This window comes from Lycorma delicatula, chromosome 1 (genome assembly GCF_047948215.1).
Source record: "Lycorma delicatula isolate Av1 chromosome 1, ASM4794821v1, whole genome shotgun sequence".
In the NCBI taxonomy this organism is placed as follows: Eukaryota; Metazoa; Arthropoda; class Insecta; order Hemiptera; family Fulgoridae; genus Lycorma; species Lycorma delicatula.
In genome coordinates, this window is record NC_134455.1 from 249,345,111 (window position 1) to 249,365,025 (window position 19,915).

Sequence of the window (19,915 nt, forward strand, 5' to 3'; positions counted from 1 at the left end):
ATAGTTTTTTACCTGCCGAATCCACTTAGAACACTTCAGTAGACTACATCGCATAGGTGATAGTCTAATATGTCTATCTTAATTTGTTTTCATTGACATAGTAATTATAACTTTACAATTGTATATTATGATTTGCCCTAATAGTGTTTCCCTTAGATATGTGTATCAATTTGATCTTTTGTGTATTCAGCAAGTGTGAAAGGGAGTCTGCTGTTAAGAATTCCAGAAAATTGTTTTCGGGCACTGACTAGTATCCGATGAACAGTGTGATGTCTTAAAAATAATAAAAAACTTGTGAGAATAAATATTAAAATTATTATAGTTTTAGTTTAACTGGTGTTTGTAGTTAATTAATTGAAGTACATTTGGTTGAAGCAGTTTCAGTTTTTAGCATTTTTATATGTTAAATTGTAATTCTTTATATATGATTTATTTTGTTCAAAGTTATATATATGTATGTATGTGTGTGTGTGTGTATGTGTGTGTGTGTGCAAGTAATTTCATTTTTGTGTTTTATCAAGACTATTTGTTAAAAACAGCATTGTTTACAGTTTTTGGATGAGATGGCGCATTGACAGCAGTAAAATTTTAGTGCTTCATAATAGAGTTAATTTGAAAAAATAGTGCTGTGTTTTTGTTAGTGTTTTTACTTTTTTATTATTTTTTAATAAAAAGTTATTTGTGCTTATCTTGTGATTTATTTTTTGTTGAAATGCTGGCGACTTCTAACTTCAGCTGGTATTTATGAATGAAAGTTTTATCCTTTTGTTTTATTCATTGTTACTTAATGTGATTTTTTAATTTACTTAATGGTGGAAAATGTCCCTTCTTTCCCATTTTCTTGTTTATAATTTCTATAATTCCTTTCAGAAATCTTACTTTTTGTATTTTATTTTGCAGATATCCTTATTTTTATTATATTTTATGATTTATATTAACAGTTTATATATTTTTTAAATTTATTGAATAATTTAACACTTAGGTTATCTTATTCTAAAGTTCGGCTTTTGTTGTAGAAATTTTTTTTTAGATAAAGCATTTAGGCTTATACCATACCTTACTTACGTAAATTTGTTATGATTCACTGGTTATCTTTTTACTGGGTTTATACAATTTAGCAACATTTATTGTTATGTATTATTTAATTTTAACAAATTTATTGAGTGAAAATATAATGTTTCTTTATTCTTTTCAATATCTTATGGAAGAGCGCTAATGGAACCAATGGAAAAGAATGTAGAAAATGGATGCCTAAACCACTCTCAGGTTCACTTCATGCAGTCTTCACTGCTTGGTTTCAGCTACAGTTGGTATTGGGTGTGCTGTACAAATATTAGATCTTGATTCTACTTCAAGAAGTGTTCGGGCAGTGAAAATTTGTGCCTGTGTATTTTCTCAATGCTTATCTAAACCATATAGTATTTAAAGTGGAAATTTTTTTTAGTTAATAATTTAATATTTTTCTCTGAAATATGTTAACTTTTGTTTAAAGACTGAACTATTTGCATTAAAAGGGGTTTTTATTTATACTGAAATACAATTCAGTTAAATGCTATAAACAAATGATTATTAAGATTCATCTTATCATGTGCAAGTATGAAGTATTGTCTTTTAATGAGACAACAATATTCGTAAGATTTTTTTTTAAATTAGTGTATAAAATATTAACAAACATTTTACTTTGTTTTGGCAAGCTGAAGGAAGATGTACATAGGTTTTCTTTTTGTATAACCTAGTACATCTTATTCATTTTGAGATTGAACCATTATTTAAGCATGTTGTGCGTCCAGAAAAAAAATTATTTAAGCATGTCTAATTCAGGTCATTTGGTCAGGAGGCGGTTGAATTGAACTACTATACTCTATACCAGTGTTATAGAAATTCATTTATGAGAAGAATGAAGGCAACTACATTTACCTGGATCCTGCAAATCTCTGAAGGTCTCTGTGCAAAGAATTGAGATTGTGCTTTTCTGCACAGTCTTTTAAGTTTTAGGACATTGTAATACATTTATTTTTATTTTATATTAATGCTCCAAGTAACTTATCACAGGTCAAAAACTTTTAAATCGCCATATCTTGTACTTCAGTTTCCATTTCTGCTACATTACTTTCTCTTTCATCCTCTTCTTTCTCATCTGATTGTACTTGTCTTAATTTCAGTAGCTATCATTATAGAATGAAAAAACTATATTTGTCTAGATCCTGCTGATCTCTGAAGTCTTTTAAGTTTTAGGACATTGTAATATTTTCTATTTTATTTTTATATTAATATTCTAAGTAACAAATGACAGGTCAAAGAATTTTTATACCGCCATATCTTGTAGTTCGGTTTCCACTTCTGCTACCTCACTTTCTCTTTCATCTTCTTCTTTCTCATCTGATTGTACTCGTCTTTAACTTCAGTAGCATTCATTGTTCCAAATCTCATTTTCTAATAGCCTATTCAAAATGTCTGCTTCTCATCATCACAATCTGAAATTGCTTGGCTTTTCCTATCTAGTTCCCTTAAGGTATTATGTAAATCTATTTAAGGTTCCTTATTACTTGGATTTTTTATTTCACCTAAAACTTTGCACTAATACTGTGGTAGCATTTTCTTTTGGTACTTGTTATTTTTCTTAATTGAAATTTAATCTTGAGCTACTGCTGCAATATATATGCAGTAATAAATCTTTGTAACATAAAAAATGTTATAAGTGATTAAATTGACACATACTGTAATTTACTTATTGCCTATAATACTAATTATACAGTGTACTATAAGGATTAAGTCATTGTTGGAATCTGTCAACTTGGAGGATTTGTTGAACAAATAGTAATGAGAATATTATATACTGCTGCAGTTCCTGTTAACTGCTATAACAAGCCTAGATTTATGAGGAAAGGGTTCATCAGTTGAATAAAATACATTATCAGTAATAATTGTTTTGAATGGTCTTTCATTTTAACAATGTTTATTTTGAAAATTTGTATTAATTTTATTTAACCATCATATATGAATGAATCTTATTAATAACTTTTAAATTGCAATGCATTATTCTTTCCTACAAACATTTTGATAATGAATCAAAATTAATAAAACTGCTGTTTCTGTAATAAAAGCGCTATCTGTAGCTGCATAATTTTTATCAAATCCATATTGATTGAAGATAATCTGTAATAGTGTGAATAGAAGAATGAAAAAAAAAATCCTTCCCGTTTACAAGATAATGATTACACTATACTACGTAATGCTTCCCAGCATTGAACTGTTGTCCAGTTCATTGATGTTAATTAGAAATGAAATGGGACATAAGATAGATTTATGTGGGGGTTCCTATTTATGGTTTAAGAAACTCAAAAATATTTGTTTTAAATTGACTTTTAACTTGTACGTCTAATCTTACTATTGTACTGTTTCTTGGAACTTAAGAAGTACTCAAACCTCTTAAGTTTAGTTAATGTTATTCTAACAGTTTTTATATTCTTTTATCGTGATAATAAATTTATACTGTTAAATTCTTGAGTGTGGTTTAAAAATATAGAAACTTTCTTCTTTGCCTAATTCCTAACATAATTTTCTTTCTTGTTCCATTTTTGTGTTCGAGGTTTTTCACCACTATAACTAGTCTTTTTACAGTAACTTTTATTTAGAAATAAAATATAAAAATATAAAATACAATACATTCTGTATTGTATTTCCACATTGAGTAATTCCTCTTGAGTAATCTCCTTCATGCTCTATTGTTTTAAGGTTTATGTTATGATCTTTTATTTGACTTTAAGAAAGTAGTTTTTTTTAAATTAATACATTTTTATTATAGAACCTTAAGTGATGTTTATAATAATATCCCAATCTATGATTAATAGGAAGTTTGGTGACATGTTAGGGCAAGAATAATTAATTATTGTTTAATTTTTTAAGAAAACATTGCCTATAGGGAAAAATAATGAAATTAATGACTCCTGCTTCAAGCTGTAAAGATGGGTAATGTTTTTGTGCATAACAGTATTTTTTTACCTTTTTGTGGAGATACTTTATTTTTTTTAGATATCTTTTTTAAATAAATTTACTGTGTGCAGCAATTTTGTCTGCGTTACATATTTAAAAAAAAGAATATTTATTAAAGACTATAAAACTGAATATAAACTTGTTTATATCATCTGGCCTTGCTTGATTTTACAGAACAATTACGTATGTTGAATTTATTTGACAAAATTTTAATATGTTGTATTGTCTTAGGTAAAAGAAATTAATTTGCACTTGGCCTAACAAAACCATATGATGTTACAGATAATAGCTTTTAATATATTGGCTGTGATAATTAATATTTCAAAAGGAATTAATATAATTTGCAAACAAATAAAAAAATAAAAAATAAACATTGTTCAGTCTTTAAACGAGAATTAATATTGAGAAAAAATATATATATATATGCATAACTGGGAAATTGTATGCAGTGTACTGTGATTGTATTTTGTATTATACATCATATGTATACTCACAAGTGTGTCAGTGTTTGCAGACATATGTTACTCAATGTGGAAATTATTAGTTATCAAATTTTTTTCATGCATGCCCGGATTACTTTTTTCAAACATGTTCTCAATGAAGGTTTTGGTATTCTGCAGGTAATTTATTACTATGAAATGAAACTTTTAATTATTAAAGTCAGATTTTAATTTATATTCTCTCTTAGGTTCACTAAAATTTGATTCAAAAGGTTTGAGATTGCAATTTATAACAATTAATAAAAATTGTTTTTTTTTTTTTTTTTTTTTTTTTTTTTTTTTTTTAATGAATAAAAGCATTTTTGTTAACTTTCTAATTACATTTTATCAGACTGTGTAGCAGAATTATTTTTAAAAAAATTATTGCTAACACATCTAATTTCTGCAGGAATACCATCATACCTTCTAGTTGAGACTATTAGGGGTTCATTAATTTAGAAATTTAGTTTAATTCTCAACTGCAAAATTGTGCTACTAGTGGAGTGGGCGTGATTAAAGTGTTTGTGATGATCCCTGTGAAGTGGTGGCGCATCTCTCATGGCCTGTTATATTATCTGCCAATTAAATTTTGTGATATCAGAAATGAAAATTTCTGTAAATAATAAAATGCTTGAATGTGATTAAAATTGGGGTGTAGCTATTAAGTGACTTTTTTATTTGCGTGTAAATTAAGTGATCCAGTGAGTGTTGTAAAATTTGCAATTGTATTAAAAGTCAATCAGCACACATCACAACAAGCCTTGATCTAAATTTTGAGTCCTCATCACATTTCTTTCACCTCATGGAGGCTGTGCGTGGAAATATTTGCTAACGTGACCAAATTTGGATTGAAAGTAAGTTGTTGTACAATGATGTAATTTTAATATTTGTTTATTTGTTATCTTATTAGAACAAAAAAATAATTTTTTTAGTTTGAAACTAATGGCTGATTATTATTTTTTTAAATTAATTACTGAGAAAAGTTTTGATGTAATAATTATATTAATTTAACCTAATTGGCCACTGCTAATTTTAAGTAGTTCAATTAGTATTTCTATTTCTTATAATTCATTTCATCGTGTTGTTATGTCATACTCCAGTTGACATTTCTGTTTATTGTTATTCAACTGTCATGCAGTTAAAAAAAAAAATATATTTTATTAGTCCAGTCTCTGAAGTTAGTTTTATGTCTTCAGGGATGATTGGATTTACAAATTAAATAGAATTATTCTGTTTCCATGCAGTTAAGTTGATATATTTTTTATTATTTCAGTAATTTATTTATATGATGTACACTCACTAACTTTTAACCATTTCAATTTCTTGGGTCTGTGTGATCAACTAATGTAGGATTCCTTAATTGTCATATAATAATCCCCATTTACCACACTGGTGTAGCTGTCATATTATTTTACACTTCTTTTTTTTTACATGGCTCCACTGTTTATTTGGGGTTAACTTTTTCACAGTGACCATTTTTTAATAAATTTTATCTCTTCATTTAACAGATTATTCTGGATTACATAAATGCAAAAAATCCACTGCACAATCCTGATGCAAAAACAAATACATTTTACAGTGTGCTATTATTTATTATACTATAAACTTATGCATACACTTAGATGATTTCACCTATTCAAGTGACTGATATACCTGCAAGCACAACCTGCATTTTCTCAAATAACCTTTTTTAATATTAACTGTTTTCTCTCTGAATTACTTATGGTTTACTTTATTTTGTCAATTTTCAATAAAATGTAAGGGGAAAATTTCATCTGACTGCTGAATCTTTAATCAACTTGCTTAAAAATTTAAAGAAATTCAAATTTGTAAAATTGCTACCATGAGTTGATGACCTAGTAATGATTTTCTGTGTCATGAAAAGTTTTAATATAATCATATAGAATTTTACTATTGTAAAAATTAAGAGTTTTAAACTTACGCATAGATTTAGTTGAAAAGTATCTATTGGATTTTTGAGGTCATTCATAGATTCTGTTAAAGATATGTTTAATTTGTGTGAAATGTATCTTATCAGAATAATGCAAAAGATGTGGTAATCCATTGAAAAGGAAATAATAACTTGTTCAATAACTATACTGTTATTTTTATTAGTTCATTGATTTATTTAAGTTGTCAGTAGAAGTATGATTCAGATTTGAGTAGTTCTGATATATGAATTCAAATATGTTGTTAATTTTTTTTCAGTTGCATTAGATTTTTTATTTACAATTTTTTTTGATAAAAATGTATTTGTACATTTGTTTGAAAGTTATATGTAACATTTAAATTTACAGGTTAACTTTATAATTGGTTATGTATATAAAATACTTTTTTGGGAGTTCGGTCTGTATGGACAGCTAGCACATTTGGACTCATGCGTTACTATTGTTCCACCTGCAAGAAGTCTTGTTAAAATTAGTTACTTAATGCTTTATTAATAGTTACAAAATTCTCAGCTAAAAAAATTAATGAAAAATCAAGAAAAAATCAATTTTTCATACTACGTCCCTAATTCAAACGATTTTCCATTCACTATTATGATTATTTTCTGTCCTGAAGTTTTTACTGTCCTACATTCATGTTAAACTCTACTTCTGAAAGCTTTAAAAAGTAATATTAAACTACATGTAATTAAATAGTTAAGTTCTTTTATACTATAAATCATGAAAATATAAAACGTTAATGATAAGTACAAAAAAATAGTAGAGAAATGTGCATTTATATTTTAATTAAAATGAAAGTAGTGATTTTTAACAACTAGATACTGCGTTTCTGCTGTAAATAGTATTTGATAAATTACATTGGTGTGATTAACTATCAATCATTTTACAGTCTGTAAAACCAAAAAATAACCTGTTCACAGAGCATATAAAAAATATGTTAAATATAACTATTCAACTTGGACAATGACAAGTCTGCTAAAAAGAATAAACCAGTGTGAAGGATATTTAAGAGAAAAGAAATCCAAATTGTTAAATAAACTGAACTTTTAGCTTTCCTTCAGGTTTTTTACTGTAATTATTACAGTGAAGAGATTTGAAAAATTTTCAGCCTAAGGCCCAGCAATAGAGCTGTAAATATATCTTAAATTGTGTAAGTTGGTCTTTGATCTTAGTGAGTTGTTTAAATTTGTAATTTTACACTTAGTGTAAAAAAATAGTAAAAAAAATACAGTTACAATATTTCAGTGGAGTTAAGCCTATTTGACAAAGTTTTTGTTGAACAAATATGCATGCCCTAATCTAAACTTTTTTTATTTAATTTTATTTTCAGTGGGATTTTTTAACTTAAAAACTTCTGTTTGTATGCTAAAAATTAGTCTCCTACTTTAGGATAGAAATCTACTTAGAAATGGATAAATATGAAGTATATTTTTTAGCTTTTGAAAAAAATTACTAGCTATTGTTTGTGTAACATACATACATATAATGGAATATTACATGTGTGGAATAAATTTTTGCATTTGAATAATGAAGAAAACTGTAACTTTGATGCTTAAATTTATTTACTTTTTTTCTTAGTGTGGGGAAACTATACTAGCATATTTTAAAACTTGTTTTATGGTGGCGGGTGTGAGTAAAATATTCTCTTCCTAATTCTAATCAAGTAGTACAAATAACATAAGTAAATAAGTGATGGAAATAATTCAGATCTGATAATTAGTAGGGTTCTGATTAAAATTTTCATGTCAGGTAGCACTTGGAGAATTTACTTCTTTAAGTACAGTGCCAAAAATTTATATTCTTCAACTTCAATTTTATCTAGCTTTTATTTTAATTCATATTTCTACAACCAAATAACAAAGTGTATATTTGGAGTACTGTCATTACTAAATTTTGCAAAAATGGATTTAACAAAATAGTATAAGGATAACTTTTGTTTCAAAGAAATAATTCTTAAAAGAGACTGTTAGAAATATTAACGAAAGATATCAAATTTGGTTTAAAAATTATCAGATGATTGTAATAATGAAATTATGTTACACATGTACAGTTTCACACCATTCTATTATACATGCTTGTAACTAATACTTTTCTTGCAGTATGCATCATAGAACAAAATGCTTAGTGTGAGTTTTAATCTCTTTAATACCAATGGAAAAAATTTAATTTTTAGAGGTATATTTCTAATTCTGTACAACTATGTTTAGTGCTGAAATTATTGATGATAATACTTCAAAGATTTTCAGAAAATTAATTGTAGTTCAGTAAATATTGTGTAAGTAATCAGAGAAAAGTCGGTGCTTTAACTACAAAATATAAACTGAATATACGAGGGCTATTTTTTAAGTAAGGTCTGATTGGCTGTAGTTATGAAAGTTTTGCGCAGCTGTCAAAACACATGCGTTCCAACTCCTGGCATGCCTTGCACAAATACAGGTGCCATTTGCAGTTGAAATGCGTCAAATAATTGAGCGGCCTGCCGATTGTGAAATAGGGTCTGCGATTTGATTTTTGACTGCAAGGAACATGTCAGCAGTTGTAATTCATCACCAGAAATGTAAGGTTTACGGGCCTAATTCAGTGAGTGATAGCAAAGTGAGTAAATGAGTAAGACTATTCAAGGATGGGCGGGACAGTATCCATGATCGGCCGACGATCTGGTGCACAAAGTTGATGCAATAATTTGTGATGACCAGCAATTCATAATTTCCACCATGTCACTGATATTCTCACAAGTTTCAAGGTCAGTGCTATAAAAAAACTTGTATACAAGGTCAGTGTAAAAAATCAGTGCTCGCGATGGGTTCCCTGGCTGCTTTCTGAAGAACATCTAAAAAAAGAGAATGGTTAGTGCATTAATATTTTTGATCTGACACAGTGAGAAAGGAGATAAACTTTTGGACTGCAGTGTCATAGAGGACGAGACATGGGTTTTTCATATCACTCCAGCGTCAAAGCGGATGTCAATGGAATGACAACACACAACATTTCCAGTCAAAGTGAAAGCCACACACACAATGTCAACATGCAATAATATGACAATTGTGTGCTCAGGTAGACATGGTGCCCAAATGGACATCAATAAACTCATCTGCATACTGCGAGACTTGGACAAAACTTCGGAATGCAATACAGAATAAACATTGTGGCTACTTTATTTGGAATTTTGTTGCTGCTTGACAATACACGATCTCATTCTGCTGCTTGAACTCTGTAGTTAATCATATCTTTTGGATGGGAGTAAATGGACCACCCGCTGTACAGCCCAGACCTTGCATCGAGCAGTTGTCATCTGTTCCACTACCTGAAGGAGTTTCTTGGCAGTCAGCAGTTTGAGACTGATGAAGAAGAGCACAATGGTTGAAGACTGGTTTTCTTCACAGGTGGCTGATTTCTATGTTGTTGGCATAAAAATTCAGTAAAACGCCTATGATAAATGTTTAAATAAACAAGGTGACTATGTAGAAAAGTAGCAGACGTGTAAAGAGTGAAATAAAAGATTTTGACAATATTTTTACTAGTTTTCTTTATTAAAACACTGACCTTACTTAAAAAATATCCCTCCTATTTACAGAATGTGGCAAATCACCTGAAAATGTTCAGGCATCATACAAAGATTAGTGTACTCCAAATGACTGTAAGATAGTTAATTATGTAACAGATAAACTGTTTGAAAAACTGAGATGGTAAAATTTCCATGTTCACAGTAGGAAACCCGAGAAAGAAAAGTTTAAATTGGTTTAGAATTGGTTTAAATTTCCAACAGTTGTAGGTGTCTAAACTATGTGCATTTACAAATTTAAAAAAAAATCATATCATGAGTATCATACAAGAAAAGGTTTGATTCTCACTAAATGCACAATTTACTTGTAATTCTCAAGATTATTACACGTATAGATAAAGATGGCTTGGTTGTATATGCAATCAAAAGAGTTGGAAGAATTCAAATGTAAAGGAGAAATTTAAAAAATTTGTTTGGAATTTTTCCAAAACTTGGGGATAATTCTTCTAGTTGGTAACCAGGAAGAACCATTGTATTTCCAAAGAGTTTATAGTTAATTTATCTTCACAATCTTTATCTGAATCCATTTCTTGTTGAGTCTGATTAGTTGGTTTTCTGTTAGTTGAATCTACTGATTTTAGCGAGGTTATTTTTATTAGATTTAGTTTTTTTTTTTTTCATTAATAGAATTGATTACTAAACAGTATAATAAAAAATTGGAATATGACAGTTAAAAACACTTCTTAAATGAAATTGTATGCAAATTAAGTTACAATTAACCTATTATAAATACTGGTATCAGTTGATTATGAAGCAGAGCCACTCCCTGGCTACTCATTGAAAGTATTCAAGGGGTGACTAAATTATCAGATTGTAAGGATGCAGGTAATTAATTACTGTACCTAGAATAGTTTAATTAGTAATTTTTAACAGCTTTTCTCATGTTTGTGTTATTTTTCGTTTAAAAAATATTTATTGAATGTATTAAGCTTTCCCTAGTTACATCTCAGGAAATGTAACTAACTCAATTTTGCATACGTTTAACTGAAATTAGTTATAGCTTTTATTCTTTTCTTTTACTTACAAAAATTTAAAATAAAATCATGTGAAATATTAAGATATATTATTTTTTTTTTTGTCTTCAGTCATTTGACTGGTTTGATGCAGCTCTCCAAGATTCCCTATCTAGTGCTAGTCGTTTCATTTCGGTATACCTCCTACATCCTACATTCCTAACAATTTGTTTTACATATTGTAAACGTTGCCTGCCTACACAACTTTTTTCCTTCTACCTGTCCCTCCAATATTAAATCGACTATTCCAGGATGTCTTAATATGTGGCCTATAAGTCTGTCTCTTCTTTTAGTTATATTTTTCCAAATGCTTCTTTCTTCATCTATTTGCCGCAACACCTCTTCATTTGTCACTTTATCCACCCATCTGATTTTCATTCTCCTATAGCACCAAATTTCAAAAGGTTCTAATCTTTTCTTCTCAGATACTCAGATCGTCCAAGTTTCACTTCCATATAAAGCGACACTCCAAACATACACTTTCATAAATCTTTTCCTTACATTTAAATTAATTTTTGATGTAAACAAATTATATTTCTGACTGAAGGCTCATTTTGCCTGTGCTATTCAGCATTTTATATCGCTCCTGTTTTGTCCGTCTTTAGTAATTCTTCTTCCCAAATAACAAAATTCTTCTACCTCCATAATCTTTTTTCTCCTCCTATTTTCACATTCAGTGGTCCATCTTTGTTATTTCTACAACATTTCATTACTTTTGTTTTGTTCTTGTTTATTTTCATGCGATAGTTCTTGCGTAGGACTTCATCCACGTCGTTCATTGTTTCTTCTAAATCCTTTTTACTCTAAGCTAGAATTACTATATCATCAGCAAATTGTTGCATCTTTATCTTTTCACCTTGTACTGTTACTCTGATTCTAAATAGTTTTTTAACATCATTAATTGCTGGTTCTATGTAAAGATTAAAAAGTAACAGGGATGGGGAACATCCTTGTTGGACTTTCTTTCTTGTTACGGCTTCTTTCTTATGTTCTTCGATTATTACTGTTGCTGTTTGGTTCCTGTAAATGTTAGCAATTGTTCTATCTCTGTATTTGAACCCTAATTTTTTAAAAATGTTTTAACATTTTATTCCAATCTACGTTATCGAATGCCTTTTCTAGGTCTATAAATGACAAGTATGTAGGTTTGTTTTTCTTTAATCTTCCTTCTACTATTAATCTGAGGCCTAAAATTGCTTCCCTTGTCCCTATATTTTTCCTGAAACCAAATTGGTTTTCTCCTAACACTTCTTCCACTCTCCTCTCAATTCTTCTGTATAGAATTCTAGTTAAGATTTTTGATGCATTACTAGTTAAACTAATTGTTCTGTATTCTTCACATTTATCTGCTCGTACTTTCTTTGGTATCATGTAACACTTTTTTTGAAGTCTGGGGTACTTCCCCTTTTTCATAAATATTACACACCAATTTGTATAATCTATCAATCGCTTCCTCACCTGGACTGCACAGTAATTCTAAGGTATTCCGTCTATTCCAGGAGCCTTTCTGCCATTCAAATCTTTTAATGCTCTCTTAAATTCAGATCTCAGTATTGTTTCTCCCATTTCATCCTCTTCGACTTCCTCTTCTTCCTCTATAACAACATTTTCTAATTAATTTCCTTCGTATAACTCTTCAATATATTCCACCCACCTATCGACTTTACATTTCGTATTATAAATCGGTATACCATCCTTGTTTAATACATTATTGGATTTTAACTTATGTACTCCAAGATTTTCCTCAACTTTCGTGTATGCTCAGTCTATTTTACCAATGTTCATTTCTCTTTCCACTTCTGAAAACTTTTGTTTAATCCACTCTTCTTTCACTAGTTTGCACTTTCTGTTTATAGTATTTCTTAATTGTCGATAGTTCCTTTTACTTTCTTCATCACTAGCATTCTTATATTTTCTACGTTCATCCATCAGCTGCAATATATTGTCTGAAACCCAAGGTTTTCTACCAGTTCTCTTTGGTCCACCCAAGTTCGCTTCTGATGATTTAAGAATTTTCTTTTTAACATTCACCCATTCTTTACATTTTCTACCTTTTTTTTTTACTCAGACCTCTTGCAATGCCCTCCTCAAATACTTTACTTCCTCTTCCTCAAGCTTCACTAAATTCCACCGATTCATATGACACCTTTTCTTCAGGATTTTAAACCCCAATCTACATTTCATTATCACTAAATTATGGTCACTATCAATGTCTGCTCCAGGGTAAGTTTTGAAGTCATAGAGTTTATTTCTAAATCTTTGCTTAACCATGATATAATCTATCTTATACTTGTCTTTCTTCCTTGCCTTTTCCAATGCTTGCATTCCAATCTCCAACTATTATTAAATTTTCATCTCCTTTTATGTGTGTTTAATTGTTTCATCAATTTCTTTGTATATACATTAATTCATCATCATCATGGGTGCTTGTAGGCATATAGGCGTTAACAATCGTCGGTTTAGGTTTTGATTTTATCCTTATTACAATGATTCTATCGCTATGCATTTTGAAATACTCTACTCTCCTCCCTATCTTCTTTTTCATTATGAAACCTACTCCTGCCTGCCCATTATTTGAAGCTGAGTTAATTATTCTAAAATCACCTGACCAAAAGTCGTTTTCCTCTTCCCACTGAACCTCACTAATTCCTACTACATCTACATTTATCCTATCCATTTCCCTCTTTAAATTTTCTAACCTACTAACTTTTTTCAAACTTCTAACATTCCACGCTCCGACTCGAAGAATGTTATTTTTTAATTTTCTGGTGACCCCTTCTCTTAGTAGTCCCCACCCGGAGATCCGAATGGGTATAGCAATGAATCCATCATTGCTATATGAAAATGCAGAGAGCTACATCTTCTTGGAAAAAAAGCAGCTGTAGTTTTCCATTGCTTTCAGCTGCACAGTACTCAGAGGATTGAGTGATGTTGATATCAAGTCGTCCTGACTTACGCCCTTAACAACTACTGAAAGAGCTGTTGCTTTCTCTCAGGAATCATTCTTTAGTCTGGCTCTCAACGGATACCTCAGATTAATATCTGTTCTGTTACTGGTAGAATTTTTACATTTGAAAATATGAATTATTTCATGTATCAACCTCCATTTATTGTTTAAATCGTAATTTAAAATATTACTTAAATATTAAAAAATTAAAAGTGTGTTTATTTTCTTTTTCATGTTTGGATAAGGTAGTAACTTCATGTTTTCAGTACTTAAGGGCCTCCAAATGCTTTTTAAATATTGGGCAGTTTGTCCTATATATTGTCTGGCAATCATTACATTGAATGAATATGCTAAGTTGTTTAAGTTTGTCAATTGGCAAACATTTTTGGGTTTATTTTTGTGTAATAATATAAAATGGTTGTTACATAGAATTATAAAATATTTGTTGCATGTATATATGTTCAGGTAATTCACAAAGAATGCAACAAAACTCATGAAAGTTTTAAACAAAAAATTTTATTCTGAGTAAAGTATAAATAAAGTCTACAGAAACAAAGTGCAAATGTAAGAAGTTTGAAGTTTATTCAAAACAAAACATATCATAAGTTGGCTGGATTTTAACTAGGCATTAAATGAAACAGAATTTTTAATATTGCAAAACAAAAGAATTAAATATTTCAGAAAAATTAACAATTAAAATTAAAAAAAGAAAGTAAAATCAAATAAATCACCTCAATAAAACACTTTATTAGATATCTTGTAACACTAAGTAAAAATTAATTTATCCATATTTGTTTCAAATTATTTATTTCATAATTTGGCAATACTTACAGCAGATTCTAACATAAGTTTTCAGTTAATTTCATAAAAAATAAGTTTTTTGTATTGCATTTGAACAGCAATAAACATTTAAATAAGTGAATTGATTAGTACATTAGTTAACAGTGCCTTATAAATTTTCCAATGAAAAATATGCAGACTTCATTTTTGTTTATGGGTTCTGTCGTAGAAACTCATTAAATGAACAGTGAGAATATCATAAAATATTTTTGAATAGAAGGATTCTGGCCACAGAACATTTGCTTTGGTATTTCAGTGCTTACATATCACTGATCATTATCATCTTCATATACTGCTGAACACCAATAACGACATCCTGTTGAGGAAGAAGAAAATGTAATTTACCTTATTGAAAATAGCCCAGCTGTCAGTACCAAAAGAATCTCTTGCCTCGCTGGTTTAACATAAAGTAAGGTATGGCAAATACTTCAAAAAGATAAAATCCATTCTTTTAATCTACAGAAGATACAAAATATACTTCCTAGAGATCTTTCTTTCCATTTAAATTTTTTTCGCTGGATTCTGAATAATGTTGATAACATAGATTCTGTTTTGTGTACCAATGACGCTACATTTATTCAAAGTGGAATTTTTAATTCAAAAAGAACAGTTGCATATGAAGTCACAAAAATTCACATAACTCCGTCTAAACTAAATACCAACACAGGTTCCATGTAAACATTTAGTGTGGTATTGTAGGTAAAAAAATATTTGGACTATTTGTTTTCAGTTAGAATCTTTTGGGTGCTTCATACTTAAATGTTTTGCAGAATAATTTGCCAGATCTATTGGAAGATGTTCCGCTTATAACAAGAAGGCAGATGGTTTTCCAGCACAATAGGATTACTCGCACACTTTTTTCTGGCAGTTAGACAACACTAAATGTGACTTTTGAAAAAATGGAAAGCTACTAAAAACATTGTTCATTGTGCAGATCCACTTTGGTGGGGAACATTTTCAGCAGTTTGTTTTGTAAATTGGTTTTATTGTTTGAGTTGTATTAGTTATTTTTCTAAAATATTTAATTCTTTTGTTATGTAATATCGAAAATCTTGTTTCGTTTAATAACTAATTAAAATCTGCTACATTTTGATATTTTTGTTTTTAATTAACTTTGAAATTCTTATGTTTTTGTTTAGTTTCTGTGAACTTAAACCATTTAACTTTTATCAGTTTATTACCCATTTAGCAAAGTTATTTTTTACTAGTACTTGTTTTTTCTTTCAATTTTTCTTGTTATATTTCATATAAAATCACTAAATTTACTGTATAATTTGGTTCCCAAAAATTACAGACTGGCTTAATTTAACTGAAGATGCAGAAAACAAGGTTAAAACCCTCACCAGTCAACAATCGTTAAAGAAGCTTTCTAAACCTATGTTTATATTAATTTTCTTCTTTACTTTTACCAATAGAATATGTCCGTCCTATGTTAGATTCTTCCTGATCACTCCGTGTATATCTATATATATATATATATATATATTTGTGTGTATGTATTAATAAATATATACATATATTATATATAATATATGTATTTTTTTTTAATATATTTTTTTTTGGAACCAAGTAATCAATTAATACACATTTAATTTGTATATTGTGGCATAAGCCCAGAAGTCATAAAAGAGGTTAAACAATATCTGAACCCAGAAGAGATTAGCTTATATATATTTGTTTGTGTTTGCATTAACAATTTATTCTTTAGTAAATTAAGTTTTACATAACAGTACATATCCAGTTAATTTCTTTAATTTAAAAATGAAATTTATGTAAAATTTTATGTACCTTAGTAGTTTCTAAAAAATCTGTATTATGGCAAATAAATTTAATAATATACAATTTTATTTTATTAATTGTATTTACATTCTAACTATTTTAAACTTTTTTAAAATTTAGTTTATCCATTTTATTACATATTTTATTCTATTCATTTTTTAATTTTTATGATTTGACTTACTGAAAGCTTATTGCAGGTTGTTCTCTCATTTCCTGGATAGTCAGCAAACAGAATATTAACCCACTGATGACAGACAGTGGTACACTGGGCTTAGACAGTGATACAATTAGACATCCATATCCCCAGATCAAGTCAAATCCCAAGCCAAATCTTATGATCACTTGTTACTCTGGATCAAGTTTGGATTAAATAAATTTGATATGAATGTGTTTTTATTAAAATTTTGATAAATATTGTATTATAATTAATTGAAATAAATAAATAACCTTTCTTAAAATTAATTTCATTACGTAACAATAATGTGAACATTCTTGTATGTAATTTTTTTTTACACATTTACAAAGAAAACAGTTTTTGAGCTTATGTGGTGAATTAATCATATAAAAAAAAAATCATAGCTCATTTTATTCATTAAACTACTAACTTATACTTTTTAAAATTATTTTTCTTTCACAAATTTCCTGATGAATATTGCTTTTCAATAGATTTTTGAATCTGGAAAAGAAATGATGACCTTGCATTTTCAAATAAACTGGAGTGATGCAAGAAACTAGCATACCAAAGAAAAGAAAAACTCTCTGACTAGTTAAACTTTCAGCCCAGGCATTGCTCCATATTTAAAATTGTCATTAACTAGGATCATGTAGTTATCCTTTGTCTCTCAAAAAATGGGACAAAGTTTCCAATGAAACATCAAATTTAAATAAATCTAGGCCATTGTAAAGTCTCAAAAAATTTTATACAAGTTGCCAGTCATACACGAGTGCTAGAAGAAACAGTGATACAATTAGACAGACAAAGACATTCATACATTAAATTGATTTTCATGAAATAGGTGTTAATTTCTTGGAAGTGTAAAACTGACTGGGCAAAATCATGGGTTGATTGATCAGTAATGGATACCATCTTTTTTTTTAAACTAAAATCATGATTATTTTAAAATGCTTCAGTGAGACAAAAGTAAATGAAAAAAGGGAATATGAAAGTAAAAAAAGAAAGTGTCTGAAAAAAGTAACCAGAATTTTATAAATTTGATTTGTTGTTAGAAATGTGGAATAAATTGGATGTGTGTGGCACAATATGTTGTGAGAAAAAACATTCTGTGTAGTATTTATTATTACTTCCACATGTAGTTTGTTTCTTATCTACTTATAATGAATTAGCTTTATGTATATAAGCCTTTTGGTAACAACTATGTGTTCAATATTGAGTTGCGCTGAGTAATTTAATAGAAAATAGTAGTTTGATAGAAATTTATTAGAACATAGTAGTACATATTTGTATAAAGTAAATAATTTGTGAGAACATTGATTTTACTTATTTAAAATAAATATTCTTGTTTTTTAAGTACATAGTGTTGTAGAGAATTGTGCTCTAACAAATAATGGGATTTTTCATTTATATTTTATATAATCTTTATAATTAAAAATGAACTCTGTGTTATGTTTACCTCTTGCCATTTTCAGGATAACATTATGAAATAAAGTCATAAAAAAAAATTTGGAAAAAATCTGCTAATTTGTGATTACATAGGTTTTTTTGGCTTCTTAAATGCATCTGATTTTTTTTTTTTGTTGAATAACTTTGCCATCAGTATCTTTAGCTGTTGATTTTAAATTTACTGTATAAATTGGTTTGGATTTGCTAGTAATAGATAAGATACATCATTTTAGAAGCAAACTTCGATTTTCAGCATGATAGACTATTACCACATTCTTCTTGTTTAACTGGCCAATTTTTAATAGCCAGTGATGGTAATCTTATTTTGTTGTATTGTTATTTGAAAGACTTGGTTTCATTAACATAGTTTTAATGAAGTTAATTGACTATTGATCTCTCAATTATAATGAAGAACTATTTCATTATCTTTGGAAATCTGTTAACAATAAACTGTCAAACTTTAAATATAAGAATATGTTTTATTGTTCTAAAATTTCCTATTTAGTTAGTGTATTTTGAATGTAAAAAATTAGGTAATTAAGATATCGGTGGCAGACGGATTTAAGGAATTAATTTGTATCAAATTGTATTAAGTGTTTTTTTCTTGAGTAGAATGTCACAATCTTAATTGGTTATGTTGAAATGAAGAATTTCTGATTTGAGTATATTTTCTAGTGTATGTGCTTTTTTCATGTCTTTATTGTTAAGAAGGAATCGTGTAGTGTTAAATAGTTTAAAATTAAAATAATGAAAGTGAAAATAATTTAGGAATAATTATAAATAAAAAAAATGTAACGGTAAAAAACAATATAAAAATAAAAAATGTAGTAGTTATAGTTTATTTATTTAATAATTTTTCTGTATCCTGTTTCAGTGCAAAATATTTTTGATTTGGATAGTCATTTACATGTATCCTTTATTTTAGGAAAATGAACAATGGTTTGAAATTCAGGTATAATTACAGTTGTAATCATAGTGTTGCATTAAATAAATGGTTTGTAGGATTTTATAGTTCAGTAACTTATTTGGGACTTTGCTGTCTTTGTCTGCTAGCTGTGTCAAATGTGTCTAGCAGTATCAACACAAGTAGGTTAAATTAAAATACTTAATGATATACTTGATAATCTTATTATTAAAGTAAATTATTATTGTGCATTGAGCAGAAATGTCTTTAAGAATAAATACATTACTTTAGGTCAAGCAGTATATTAAAAATTTTAATCTAATTAATTTTAAATCTACAGCAGAAATATCAACATTACGTGAAACGGAAGCACGTCTGAAGCAGCAGCATGGTGATTTAGTATTACGGGAAAAGGTTTTAGTTCGTCGTCTTGCTGCAAAGGAACAAGAAATTCAAGAATATGCTGTAAGTATTTTGTTTGTATGTTTCTATGTGCATAAATCACTATAATTTGAAACACAATGCAGCATATCAAATATGACATGTCAACTGAATTTAGCTTGTTACTTTACACCGAGAAATATTATATCTTTAAAATCATTTGTGTTGTAAAAAGTATATAAAATAAATACTCATCAAACATTTTTATTTGTATAGAAAGGGAAAATGTCAGTTGTTGGGCTGTTTTTTAAAAAGTTAACTTTTAGTGATATTGGCAGATGAGAAATTTAAAAATTTTTCAAAAGTTTTTAACCTTATTAACAGTTTTTTGAAATTGAAAATTGATAAAAGAATCCTCAAATACCAAGGCTGTTATTTTATTAAGAATTG

General features: G+C 28.4%; 1 protein-coding gene across 6 annotated transcripts in view; it reads left to right on the top strand.

Annotated features, from left to right (window-relative positions):
• fl(2)d (Pre-mRNA-splicing regulator female-lethal(2)D) overlaps positions 1-19,915 on the top strand; it is a 40,745-nt gene that overhangs the window by 6,924 nt on the left and 13,906 nt on the right. For 5 of the 6 annotated variants that reach the window (XM_075375393.1, XM_075375418.1, XM_075375402.1 and 2 more), the window contains one exon: positions 19,425-19,549. In XM_075375393.1, the coding sequence (XP_075231508.1) occupies positions 19,425-19,549 (125 nt within the window). The remainder of the gene's footprint in view (positions 1-19,424; positions 19,550-19,915) is intronic. The other variant, XM_075375437.1, reaches the window with a different exon arrangement.